Below are 14,299 nucleotides of genomic sequence, written 5' to 3' on the forward strand. Positions count from 1 at the left end.
TATCAATAGCTGCGATGTACAGATGACCTTGACCGTTTGTTCACAACCCAGAAAAAGTCCTGACATGTGATATGCAAAATATCCCTGCACGGAGCATGGAATAATGCATTCTTGCCTAACACTTGGTCAAAGCTCCACGCACATAAAACCAATCACATGATGAAACAGTGAGAACTGTATAGCAGATGAACAAAATGTTCCGAGTTCCGAAGAAATAACTGTGTACATGCAGCCAGTTCACCGTAGAATGTGAGATGTGGCCAGGTCATAAGCAAGTTTATCTTTGTGATATTTGATGCATGTAAATACGTCTGAAAATGACGAATAGCTTCAAATTTGCTGTTATCACACTTCGGCACACATCCAGTCGATCCTCATTCCCTAGACAATGCCTATCTTGAGATTTCCAATCTTGATCATTAATAATTTGGCAATTCTCATGAACAGTAGATTGAACTAATGGAGATTGTAGAGTGATTCTGTGAAGAAGATGCTAATTTAGATTATCATAATGTCTCTGAACCCATCATAGTTAATCCGATCCAGGCGAAAAGAGTGAGTGAGTGAGTGAGCGAGCAAGTATGGTTTTACGCCGCTCAAAGTAATATTCCAACAATATCACAGGGAACACCAAAAATGGGCTTCACACATTGTACCCATGAGGGGAAACAAATCTGATCTTGGGTCTTAGGATCTAACGCTATATCCACTAGGTTACCCACTGCTCCTGAAGGGTAGGCTCAGGGAGTGTATGTAGATTCAACTCATGGCTGTCATTGTGACGACAATTCTCAGAAGTCAATCAATGATCCCCATCCTGACTGTTCAATCAACGTCAGTCCTGCAAAATAAGAGGAACGGGGCGGGGGTAGCGAACCTGATCCTGGCTATGCAAATTATCTTCTACTGATAGTGAAGAAGTATATCAATCCTATGAAGGGGTATTGATGTCGATTGATCGATCCAAAAGGGGAGGGTTGATTCCAAGAGAAAATGTCAATGCAATAGAATAACCAGTCCTGATAATACATTGCGGTGGTTGGTCAGCTGAATTCGGGACTATAGAAGGTATCGTGTATCCTCATGCACATGAATGAAGGCATATGTGCCAGGTCAGCACATAGTGATAGTCGTGATGGTGTTGGTGCCCCGGAGCGCCTAGCCTAAACCTAGCTAGGCTAAGGGTAAGACCTTCTCTGATTTTCATATCTGGCTTATATCTTAGGTCACCTAGCAGTAATTAATTTATCAGTGACATAGTTGCACAGTTCCTTCAGGATGGAAGACAGTCAATGAGAATAACAATGTTGATTAACAATAAGGATTAGTATCTTAAAGTAAAGGCAACACATATACGTGTTTAGGCTACAGGGTAATTAGCCTTTGGAAATATATGTTCATTCAGACAATGTTTGTCCCAAATTGGTCACTTTGATAATCAACAACCAAGAGAAATCATATATATCCTATTCTGATATCAAAACTCTGAAATGCTGAATACTGCTTTGCTGTTGATTTCTTCACACTGACATACAATATACATATGTTGTGTGGGTGGCTGGACCCAAGAATATCCTTAATCTGTATTCAAAGTCCTAAACAATACATTACATATTGTTTTAAACGGTGCACATTGACGACTTGTAACAAGTGACACATTTTGTTGTGTATTTGTTGTAAATTACGAGTCTAGCCTAAAGGTGTGACTCAGTAACCCTACAGCTTTGAATTGTCTGGGACTTAGCTGTATCTATATATCTGGCATGGCTTGGAGACATTTTAAAGCTTCTGTAAACAATAACTTAAAAGATCTAGCTTGACTTCAGATGTAATTTGGACACATATATGGTGAAATTTTGAAAGACACATTTTTGAAATAATATAGTGTCTTTGATCAAACATACCTGGTTGCTCTTATTAACAGTCATGAAAATATATATCTTGGATTAAATACACAGAAATTAGTTGGTCCCGATGATCAATCTGGTTCACAGTGTTTTCTTCAATATTGTTACATGATGTCGTTCTTCATGACTTGACGGTAATGATTGGCATTTCTGGATCCTTTTTAAAAGAAACTTCACTTCCTACCATATTGTGGACCAAACACATTGCTGCAAACAGGTACAGGAAAGGACAGACTAGACGTCTGTCATACCTGCATTCTCCACCAAATTAACAACATGTTGGCTGCACGTGCGCTGCAGACACACGTGACATTGCCAATGATTATTATACATATGGTTCTCGGAAGCATGTGACAACATGGAGCTGATAGCTTGCAGTGTATACAAGTTTACTTTATACAGGTAGATATATACTGAACTGCAAAAGAAACATAACCATGGATAGATATATGAGAAACCTTATTTGTCCAAACACTGTAAACATACTTTGAGACATATTAATAAGATGAAACTTGGCAAAAGTGATTATCAAGGTTGAAATTAAAGTGTCAAATGTTCTTAAAGTGAAACACAACACTAGTTTCTGAGAAAATGGCATCACAAGTCAGTATCTCGTGTGTCCCCCATATGCATTGATGACTGCCGTGCAACGTTGATACATGGAATGGATGAGGTGGCTGATGAAGGCCATAGGCACTTGAGCCCACTCTCTGAGGAATGCCTGACGCAGTTCAGCTGCAGTTGTCGGCCTTGGTTGGACGTCATTCAGCCGTCTTTGAATCTCGTCCCACAGGTGCTCAATATGATTTAAATCGGGACTGAGGGCAGGCCACTGCATGGTTCTGATGACATTCTGCTGGAGAAAGTCTATTGTTGCTCTCGCAGTGTGGGCACAAGCGTAATCATACTATAATTCGTGGTTGTCGCGACGTGCCAAATGAGGTATGGCGTGTGGTCTCAAGACTTGATCAATGTACCGAGCTGCTGTGACACCATTGCCTCTCCCTGGACCGATGTTCTGGAAGACCACAGGTCCAACCCTCCGTGTAAGACCAATTCCACCCCACACCAGGATGCTCGGACCATCCCACGAGTCTCTCTCAACAACACAAGCATCCAAATAATGTTCCCCAAGGTGTCGCCAGACTCTCTCCCTGCCATCTGCTGTTGAGATTCAGTAACGGCTCTCGTCTGAAAAAAGGACTCTCCTCCACTGCTGGTGGCGCCAATGCTGGTGCTTTGTTGCTCACTGAAGACGGTCCAGGCGATGACGTGGTGTCAGAATTGGTCCTCCGTGTGGCCTTTGACAGTGGAGGTGTCTGCTTGTCAATCGTCGACGCACGGTGTCCACACTAATGTGTCGCTGGTGTGTCCCCATGGTCTGTCGTGCAGTTTCCACAGCAGTAACAAAGCGATCTTGAAGATGCTGTCGCACAATCTGACGATCCTGACGTCGGGTGGTGACCCTTGGTCTTCCACTATGTGGTCAGTCATCTGTAGTGTTCGTGGTCTGGTACCGTTGCTGGAGCCTGTATATGATCCTTACGTGGACTTGAAATGCATTGGCTACTTGCGGGGCGGTTTGTCCAGCTTGCAATGGTCAAAGGGCTTGGTGTCGCTGATTTCTTGTCAATCTTGACATGTGGTAGCAATTCAATAATGAATGAATGTTATCCTATCTGGGTGGTTGGTTGGTTGGTTTGTTGTTTAACGCCGCACTCAGCAATATTCCAGCTATATGTCGGCGGTCTGTAAATAATCGGGTCTGGACCAGACAATCCAGTGATTGATATCATCAGCATCGATCCACGCAATTGGGATCGATGACATGCATCAAGCAAGTCAGCGAGCCTGACCACCCGATCCCGGTAGTCGCCTTTTACGACAAGCATAGTCACCTTTTACGGCAAGCATGGGTTGCTGAAGACCTATTCTACTCCGGAATCTTCACGGGTCCTATATGGGTGGATTTTTATAGGGCAAGAAATGGGGGAACGCATGTGCATTTCAATTTGCACAGAACTCACATGCATCGGGTTACCATGGCCGTTGCCGTGATGCGTTTGGGCGATGGGTATCACTGTCTTCTGCTTTGTTTTTTATGGTCAAATTTCCTTTTTCCGGACAAGGTAATGTTAAATTTGAGAAACTTTGACAAAAATTACCCAGATATTTAAATGACAACTTTTCATGCAATGTTACTTGGGGTGATGTTTCTTTTTTAGTTCAGTATATATACAAGAAGCACTATGTGCCACGTCAACACACAGTGATAGTAGTGATAGTGTTGGTGTCCCCGAGCACTTAGCCCAACCGTAGCTAGGCAAAGGTTGATTTTCATCTCTTGACCAAGGCTCACCTGACATAGATTAAGTCATAAATATTAACAATGGTAATTAATCAGTGACATAGTTTCACAAGCTCATTTAGGATGGAAGGCAGTCAATGTACGATACAATAAGGACTAACAGTGGGGATTAGCACCTTAAAGTAAAGCCAATTAAGCATTACATTGTGCCTTTGGAAATATATGTTAATTCAGACAATGGTTGTCCCAAATTGGTTGCTATGACACATTAGTTAAAGTTATAAATCTTAAATATCCCTACATAGCGAAAGGCACCATTGACAATCTGGGCTTTGTGCATATAAAGTGTCATGAAAGATTACCTACTAGTTTTAGAGATATGGTCCGGTCAAACACACCAATAAGAACAGAGTAAAAATCAAACTTGTTGCAATGGAAACAGAAAACTTGCAAAAAATAGATATTTTTTATGTTTGTACACTTATCCTTCATTACTCTTTTATGCATTTACTGCTTACTTGTTAACAATAGTGAAGCTGTGCTGTTCCGTTCACAAGCAGTACCCCCTGCAATCACTAGCTGCTATGTCATACTGAAATTGGTTGAAGACAAATGTCTCCACATTACAGTTGGTCACATGTAAGGCTATTGCTATGGAACATAGACCCTCGACTGCAGTTCCGGAATTTTACCATCCTCCAGTATTGGCAACACTGAATTTAAAGCTTCCAAATACATAGCAATGGTGCTGCATTTCAAGTGTCATTTGGTACACAAGTGTAAGAGAAACTCGGCCAAGAATTGAGGCAAGGCTTTAGTGGGATCTTGAGCCTTGTCTCAAATGATAACCACTTATTATCGTAAAAGCCTCGAGTCGAGGGTCTCTGTGCCATAGCAATAGCCTTAGCCACTCGTGCCAAATATCTTTTCCTGTCCCGGGCTCTTTCTTGAGTGTGGTCACCTGCTGTGTGAATGCACCAGTAGGTTGGGCCACCCTGTTAGAGGTAGCGGTTTCGGACATGACATGTTTGCAACTGGTCGCAAACTCCAGCTTCCTGTATACGTGGCAGATCTGGATGGATTCTCCACTAATTTTGTGTCCTGAATTCCAAGAATGTGTCTGGCTACAAGTTGAATCTGTAGCAAAACAATCAGTTCGAAGAATTGGATCACCGTAAGTAGATGCAATGCAGACTTCGTTGATCACATCTTATGCATGTACCGCATGACTGAGGCATTGTCCAATTGGATCATCAGTCGTGATGAACATAGTACCTCCACCCAGTGTGTAACAGCTGAGACCACTGTTCTGAACTCCAGATTTGTATGTGCAAGTATTATTCATCTGCAGACCATTGTCTAGTCACTCAGAGATTTAACAGATGCACTCCCCATTCCTTTGTTGAGGTGTTACCAAAAAGGTGGTGAGTTGGTGTGAACGGTGTCAAAGAGACTCCTTTGCAAACATCCTACTCCCCAAATCACCAATGAAGGAGATTTTGTAATGACATCAGGAGTCGAGTCTTGATCATGCAGACGTCTTTTTGCGGAAACGATCTCAGAAAGCTCTGTATTGGCCAAGGTCAAAAGTTTCGAGTTTACCCTATAACCACTGACGAAGTGTCTGAGATAGTTTGAGTACCAACGGTACTTGTTTCTTAATCTTCACCCACCTGTCCCCTGGAACTAACCTTATCTTCCTGGGTGTTGAGTGAGTGAATTTGGTTTAACACCGCTTTTAACAGTATTCCAGTTATATCATGGTGTGTCAGCTTAATGTGGGAGGAAAGCCCGAAGTGAAACCCACGAGCACAGGTATGGTGCTGACAAACCTAGAAACATAATCAGGGCAAACTGGGATTCAAACCCACAATCATAGGTTTCTGGCGTGCGAAAGAGATGCAACTCTGCACAGTGACTCTGCCACCTGTGCCCTCTCCTGGGAGTTTAACATTGCTACGATGAACTGGACCCGTTGTGGGGGCATCATCTATGATTTCTTAGGATGGACGAGACAGCCAAGTTGGTATAACAACTCCCTGGCAAACTGCAGATGATTCTCTACGACTGGAAAGGCAGCAGGAGCTTGAATGCAGTTGTTTGCCTCAAAGACAATCTCCAGTGAATAATCACTGGCCTGTCAGGTTCTCAAAGAAAGACATCAGTCTTCTTAGGCTTCATGATACTTTAATGTTGACAAGCGTCAGCATTGCATGTACAGATCTCACAACGTGTTCCAGCCAAGGGAGCTAATTTAATCTCACCCAGTTGCATACTGCTAAATACATATACGCCAAATAAGCTAACTCCACATCCTCCTTTCTGAGCTATTAAATTCATATACAATACTTTTGACAAAATAGTCTTTTCTAAAGAGCGAATGAATAAAAGTCAATGATTCAAAATAACTGTTTAAACTTGTTACATTCACATTGTTGAACACTAAACTTAAACAATAAAACTGGATTGATCAACACCTCAACATTTCACTACAAAAGTCTCATCAGAGATCAAGTCTCTGGGGAGGTCTGGAAATTCTTCCAACTCTGGTTTTAGTGTCTGAGTGTCTGTTTGGTGTTCCTGGTGAACACTGGGGAGCGATGTTGCAGTCCATATTTCGGTTGACCTCAGAGTCACAAACTTTGTCTCTTGAGGTTTCCGGTGTTGGAATCTTGCGTAGATCTGATAGGTTTCTTCGTACTTCCCCATTTTGTGTGTTCACAATGTAGGATCTGGGGGTATCTGCATTCCGAACAACTTTGCTCTCGGATTTGTTCAACCAGACAGAGTCGCCTGGATTCAACTGTGGAAGTGTTTTCACTCTGTGACGTAGATAATGGTTGTGTTTTGTTGCCAACTTCTGTTTTGAGTCGAGGTCTCGAAAGCACTCGTTGTTAACACTTGTCGGCTGTAACTGTCGACAAACTCTCGAAATTCTGCTAATGCATACTGAGGCCTGTTGTCGGAAATAACTGTTTCCGGTATTCCATGAGAATATCGACTTCAGATTGTTGATGATGCTGGTTGAGGTTGTCGAGGACAGCTTAGCTATTTCAGCATATCTGGAGAAGTAATCGACCACAATCAGATACATGGTTTTGTTCAGTTCGAACAAATCGGTCCCTATTTTCTGCCAAGGCCTGTCAGGTAAGGGTGTGGGCATCAGAGGCTCTTTCCGGTTTGGTCTGTATTTCGAAAACATACCTTGCAATTCTCAACGACCGACTTTAACTCAGTGCTCAGTCCTTGCCACCACAGCGATGTCTGTGCTCGTTCCCTGCACTTTCGTATCCCTTGATGAGCTGCGTGGATTTTTTCCATCATTTCCGGGCGAAGTGTTTTGGGGATGACCAATCTGTTGTCCTTGAGAAGTAAGCCGTTCACTACTGTTAGGTTGTTCCGAAACCTGTATAACCTCTTTTCCTCCCCCTGAAGAGAGTGATATGCAAGCCATCCATTTTGGATGAAACTGAAGATCCTAGAATATTCAGAATGCTGCTCTGTTGAGATTTGTTGCAGTTTTGCATCTGAAGCTGGTAAGTGACTGATAACCATTTCCACATACATTTCAGTTTTCTCTTCCAGTTCCTTTTATGTTCTCAGTGGTATTTCCTCCACTGGAGCTCTTGAGGGGGTGTCAGCTACAGTCAAGTTCTTCCCAGGAGTGTGAAAAACTATGTAGCTGTATCTCATCAGCCGCTTCCTAAACCGCTGTAGTCTAGGAGATAGGTCGTTGAGGCACTTGGATCCAAGGATTGCCACTAATGGCTTGTGATCTGTTTCCACTTGAAAGTGTTTGCCGAGAATGAAGTCATTGAAGCATTCTCTCGCCCAGGTTATGGCCAATGCTTCTTTTTCAATCTGGGCATATCGCTGTTCTGTCTCCGACAGCGTTCTTGAAGCAAACATCACAGGTCGCCATGACTCATCTTCCTGTTGCTGCTTTAGCTCAGCTCCTATGCCATAGCTTGATGCATCCGCTGAAATCCTTGTTTCTTTCACAGGGTCATACATCGCCAATGTAGGAGTTTGACATAGCTGTGACTTAATCCTGTCAAACGATATCTGTTGAGCTTCTCCCCACAGGAAAGCACTGTCCTTGTGCAGGAGGTCCCTCAGAGGTTTTGTGTTCTCCGCCAGGGAACTTGAGAATTTGGACATCTGGTTTACCATGCCAAGGAATCTCCTCAACTCAGTTAGATCCTTTGGTAGTTTCATGTTGTCGATCGCACTAACCTTCTGAGGATCTGCTTCGACACCTTTTTCACTGATGATCTGTCCCAGGAAACAAAGTTTGGTTTTACCAAATTCACATTTGGCCTTGTTTAGGGTGATTCCGTTGTCAGAGAACCTTTTCAGCATGTTGATCAGACGTTCATCATGTTCTTGTTGTGTTGTGGCTTAGATGAGAATATCATCAATCAGGCAGATGACACCTGGCAAGCCCTCAAGTATTTGTGACATCTTGCGTTGGAATATTTCTGGAGCACTCGATATACCAAACGACATCCTTCGGAATCTAAAGCGTCCGAATGGAGTGATGAAGGTTGTTAGTTCTGACGATTTTTCAGACAACTTGATTTGATAGAATCCGGAATTTGCGTCAAGACGAGAGAAGAACTTTGCATCCTTAATCTGTGCCAAGATGTGATCTACTGATGGCATTGCAAATAGTTCCCTTTTGACACTGTTATTCAGCTGTGTAAGGTCTACACATATGCGCACACAAGTCTTTCCCTTGGGTACCACAACCATTCCCGAGGACCAGTCGGTTGGTTCTGTGACAGGCTCAATGACAGCTGCATCCTGCATCTTCTGAAGTTCTTGTTTAATGTTTTCAAGTAGCGGGATTGCAACACGTCTTGGTGCGTTCAGTGAAAAAGGGTCAGCATCCTCTTTCAACTGGATGTCATACTCCCCAGGGATCTCACCAAGTCCTTCAAAGATTTTGGGAAATTGTCCAACCACATCTTCAGTTGTGACTTTGGACCTGCGTTGATTGCTGGTCGTCCGAGGAGAGGGCGTTCTAGACCTTTCACAACGTAGATATCCTGGGTGGTAAGTTTCTCACATTTCCTCAACTGCGAGCTGAAATCTCATAACACTTCAAGTCTGGATCTCGCTGGGCCTAACAAATGTTTGTTGGTTTGTTGCAAGGTTGCACCTTTCAGCTGATAATACGATTGTTCCGGAATGGCAGTTACATCGGCCCCGCAATCTACTTTCAGCCTAAGTGAAGTTCCGTTGAAGGAAATGTTTGTCATCCATGGTCCAGTTTTGTCGTCTCCCGACACAGGCTCATTCAGTTCTCCGACGAAAAATTCTTCAACATCATCGCCATCAATGTTGAAATCTGTCACACATTCATCTACCTTTTTACTATTAAGGCAGACTGAACTATAGTGCCCTTTTTCTTGCACTTATGGCACTCTGCATCACGGGCTGGACATTCATTCCATTTGTGAGATGGTTTAGCACCACATTTCATGCAATAAGGTCTTTTAGGCTTCCACGGTCATTCATTTGTCCTTTTCTTGTAGGAACTCTTGTAGGAGTTTTTGAGACCTGGTATCTAGTAGACTTGTTTTGCTTCGAAAATTTGCGAGACTTGATTGCCTCTACGGAAGCATTTGACATCTCTGATTTCCTGAGTTCTGACTGCTGATTAGTGATCATTTCCTTCTGACGAGCTAACATGACAGCTTTAGCTAAAGTCAGTTTATTGTCACTCTGCAATTTAGCACTTAGTGAAGTATCACTGATCCCAACTACAATGCGATCTCGGATGAAGTTGTCATGCAAGTCACCGTATTCACAATGGCAGACCAATACATGAAGAGAGTTAATAAAGGAATCTACTGTTTCACCTTCTTCTTGAACTCTTCTATTGAAGACTGCACGTTCACAAATCACATTTCGAGAGATTACAAAATGACTCTCAATTTTATCCAGCACAGTCTGATATGAGTGAGTGAGTGAGTATAGTTTTAAGCCGCTTTTAGCAATATTCCAGCAATATCACCGCGGGGGACACCAGAAATGGGCTTCATACATTGTTCCCATGTTGGGAATCGAACCCGGGTCTTCGGCGTGATGAGCGAACGCTTTAACCACTAGGCTACCTGACCGCCCCCAGTCTGATATGACTTAGATTCTTCAACAGTTAAGTGAAGTGCCGATAAAATGTCATCACCTTCATCCCCCATGTGATAGATAAGAGAATTTACTTGGACCTCTTCTGGTTCTTTGTGCAACGCTGATGACTGTCTGAAACACTTGAAGCTTCTTGACCATTTCGGCCACGTTTCTGGTTTAGTAAAATCAAAGTGTTCGGGAGGAGAAACCCTATTAGTCACTACAGGAACTTGTAACTGAGCTAGTGCTTACCCTTCGTTAATGCCAACCTCAGCCAGTTTCAAACTTTCAGTTCATACGAGTCGAGATCAGTCTATGTGATCAAACGTACATACTTTTGCTATTCGAGTTCATAGTGGGCTATCCGTGGGGAAAACATCCCACTTCTGACACCATGTCGGGTTCTTGAATAAAGACATCAGTCTTCTTAGGCTTCATGATACTTTAATGTTGACAAGCGTCGGCATTGCATGTACAGATCTTAACACATGTTCCAGCCAAGGGAGCTAATTCACTCTCACCCAGTTGCATACCGCTAAATACATATACGCCAAATAAGCTAAAAAATTAACTCCACATGGGCCATGAAAATGCCAAATGGGAGCACCTGCCGCTGGTTGTGTTTTCCCTGGAAGATGAAGCGAAGATACCTTTGATGTTCCAGATGGATAAGCACGTGAAGGAACATATCTTGAGGACCAGACTGACCATGTAGTCACCAGGTAGAATAATCGTTTGAAGAAGAGTGACTGAAACCATTCAAAGGTGCAGTGTTGTCTCCAAGAACTGCACATTGAATGTTTTCAAATTGAAAATCATGTGCAGTTTGCCGGTGTCTTTCTTCAGGATGAGGAACACTGAAGAGCAAAACCCTGGGGATTTGGGATTGGGACCTAATGATCCTATTGCATGCTTGTCTAGCAGCATAACTATTGTGTCACGTAGAGCTGGCACTTGGATGGCAGAATTGTCTGCATAGGATGACTCATCACCTCAGCCTTCAGTCAGATCTGGGTGCAACAGACTGTATTGAGCCTTCCTTCTGAGGCGGTGATTCTCCGGAAGCTGTGACAGCAGTTGTAAAAGGTCCACAGATATCTCAAGCTGAGATCTCTTTGTCACCTCCCTGGCCTGAATACCATTGGTGAACAAAGTGTTGAAGAACCAAGGCTATTGTTCCCAAGTACAAGTAGAAGACTACCTCTCCTATGAATGACATGGGACAGTTGATCCATCACTCCTTGAAACTTGTCATGTACGAGTATAAGCACAATCGCCTCATGAATATAAGCCTCTTCTGACTTCATCGCATGTGCCAAAGACATCGCAATTGCTTCTGTTGCGGATAGAATGGTAGAGTAGAGAACGATGGTAGGGTTGGATGAATGGCTGTGTCTAGATTTAGGCCGTATCTAGATGTATAAATTCTCTATCTTCGGCAATCGACATATTACACATTCTCTTGGGGTTGAGTGTCTACAGGTGCACATCCAGTTACAGTGAATTGGAACTCCATGTTATGTGTGCCGCACTCCAGCAAGTTGAACCTTGGTTCCCTGAGTCCATCCCATACTATCATCGAACCTCTGCCGATCCCCATCCAAGTTCGCCGAAAATTGAAAGGTTCATCGATCCTGAAGATCCAAGGTGTAGATTGTTGAACCTCTGCTGATCCCCTAGAAGGTTTGAAGAATGTTGAAAAGTTCACTGTTCGTGACTATCCTTGTGATTCCCCATCTATGTCCCTGGGACTCATAACCCAATCCTTGGATCAATCCTTCGTTGAACAAGTTGCTGAGCAAGGGTTCTTCAAACCTCTATGAAGATCATGCCAAAATGAGTGTGTGAGTGAGTATGGTTTTATGACGCTTTCAACATATTCCAGCAATATCACAGCGGGGGACACCAAAAATGGGCTTCACACATTGTACCTATCTTGATATGAAGTCAAAGAAGTGACAGTAGACAGCTTCCACACACAGATGACTCCTGATCTAGGTACTACAGATGCTTCTTGGGTTATGTCTTATGTCAAGAATGAGTCCGAGCCTTCTTCCAACGAGACTGATGGATCATTCATCGATGCTACCTTTACAGCCTTCACATTTGACAAACCCAATCGAGCAGCCTTTAAAGTTGTTCTTTTTTCTTTATTGGCAGCAAAAGGCCCATGTTCCTCAGGCATTGATTTAGATCATCTGTCACTCTCCTTTTTTGCTCATTTCTATCTGTAGAGAACAAAAGGAAAAGCACTCCTCAACAGTCACTATAACAGCTCATATGCGGATCCTTTACAGAAAATGTCAGCTTGCAACTCTCACACATTTTCCTTTCCTTTCTATCCATAACAAAAGCTTTACATATACTCAAGAAATAAGTATTGCTCTCCTCCACACTAGAGCAATGTGACAGTGCAAGTCACGTGGTCAGGCAGCACAATGTTCATGCAGTGCACAGACAAATGGTATTACTGGTGACCATGGTTATGTCTAGGATGTGCTCAGGTGAAGTGTTTTTTTACAAGCTAGAAACATGATCAAGGATCATTTCAAATCTTGGATCAATTGAAAAGGGAGAAATGCCAAGTGTGAGATATGATAAGTATAAAAAGATATATATATCTTATAAAAATCTAAGCTTCATTGGTTACAGACAAGATGTTTATGATTGACAGCAGGTGATGGACAAACAGAAAGGCCTTGACACAATTTCACTTTAGTATGAGCAAAAAAAGACCTAATAGTTTGAGTGCATACTTCCAAACTTAATTGCTAAGGAGGATAATTTCTTTTAATGAAAAATCTGCTTTGTTGTAGAAATGGACATGGAAGTGATATTAAACCTTTGAAGGGGAGGAGTTTTTAAGCTGAGGACTAACAGACACATAGATAGATGAAAACTGAGGACAAGCTCATATCAATAATATCAGGGTAAGCAAACCAAATAATATTCTGCTATGATGCATATCCAAGGTCATAATGATGTAAGCAGATATGGCCAATGAAGAGATGAAATAACAGTGACTGAGTGAGTGAGTTTGGTTTTGCGCCTCTTTTAGCAATATTCCAGCAATATCACGGCGGGGGACACCAGAAATGAGCTTCACACATTGAACCCATGTCAGGAATCGGACCCGGGTCTTCGGCATGACGAGTGAACGCTTTAACCACTAGGCTACCTGACCGCCCCTGATGAAATAACATTGTCAACATGACACTTGTGAGTGAGTGAGTGAGTATGGTTTTACGCCGCTTTTAGCAATATTCCAGCAATATCACGGCGGGGGACACCAGAAATGGGCTTCACACAATGTACCCACGTCGGGAATCGAACCGGGGTCTTGGGCGTCACAAGCGAATGCTTTAACCACTAGGCTACCCGACCGCCCCGACACTTGTGATGAAAACATAACATATATGATGGCCAGTCAATAATCATACCTAGCAGTGCTTGGAGGTTGGCACTGGCCTGTGCTAGTCGGTCTCCAGTATCTGACTGCGGAAAGAAAACAGCTGGTGGTAATCCATTTCCTGCTGGCTCAAAACGAAAACCAACTGCTTGAAGTAGATCTTTCCATCCATGGACTCCCCCAACTTTGTTCTCTATGCTCTGATATGTAGTGTACATTGAATTCTTTGTGCCATGCATTATTCGCTGAATTGACTTTTCAATCTGAAAATAACACAACATACATAAGGATATTCAAAGAGTATAATACAAGAATTAAAGATGCATCAATTAAACAGAAAGAAATCCTTTGGGGTAAATGTTGCCTCTGGCTGAGTGGGCAGGTATACAGAAATTTCAGGTAATGGCAGAAGTTGAAGGTAAATGGTTTCCCGCAAAGGTAAAAAAAAGGTGAACATTTGACACTCACAGTACACAAATGTCTAATCACTTTCCTGCAACGTACTTTAGCATCTATTAAAATTCAGAAAGATTGTGTCAC

General features: G+C 42.7%; 1 protein-coding gene across 2 annotated transcripts in view; it reads right to left on the reverse strand.

Annotated features, from left to right (window-relative positions):
• Positions 1 to 14,299, reverse strand: part of LOC124119292 (tetratricopeptide repeat protein 28-like) — a 309,240-nt gene that overhangs the window by 131,950 nt on the left and 162,991 nt on the right. For both annotated transcript variants that reach the window (XR_006858615.1, XM_046481753.2), the window contains exon 11: positions 13,791 to 14,022. Coding sequence is in view for 1 of the 2 variants with exons in the window: in XM_046481753.2 (XP_046337709.1) it covers positions 13,791 to 14,022 (232 nt within the window). In the remaining variant the exon portion in view is untranslated. The remainder of the gene's footprint in view (positions 1 to 13,790; positions 14,023 to 14,299) is intronic.

This window comes from Haliotis rufescens, unplaced genomic scaffold (assembly GCF_023055435.1).
Source record: "Haliotis rufescens isolate VD_foot unplaced genomic scaffold, xgHalRufe1.0.p SCAF_36, whole genome shotgun sequence".
Taxonomy (NCBI): domain Eukaryota; kingdom Metazoa; phylum Mollusca; class Gastropoda; order Lepetellida; family Haliotidae; genus Haliotis; species Haliotis rufescens.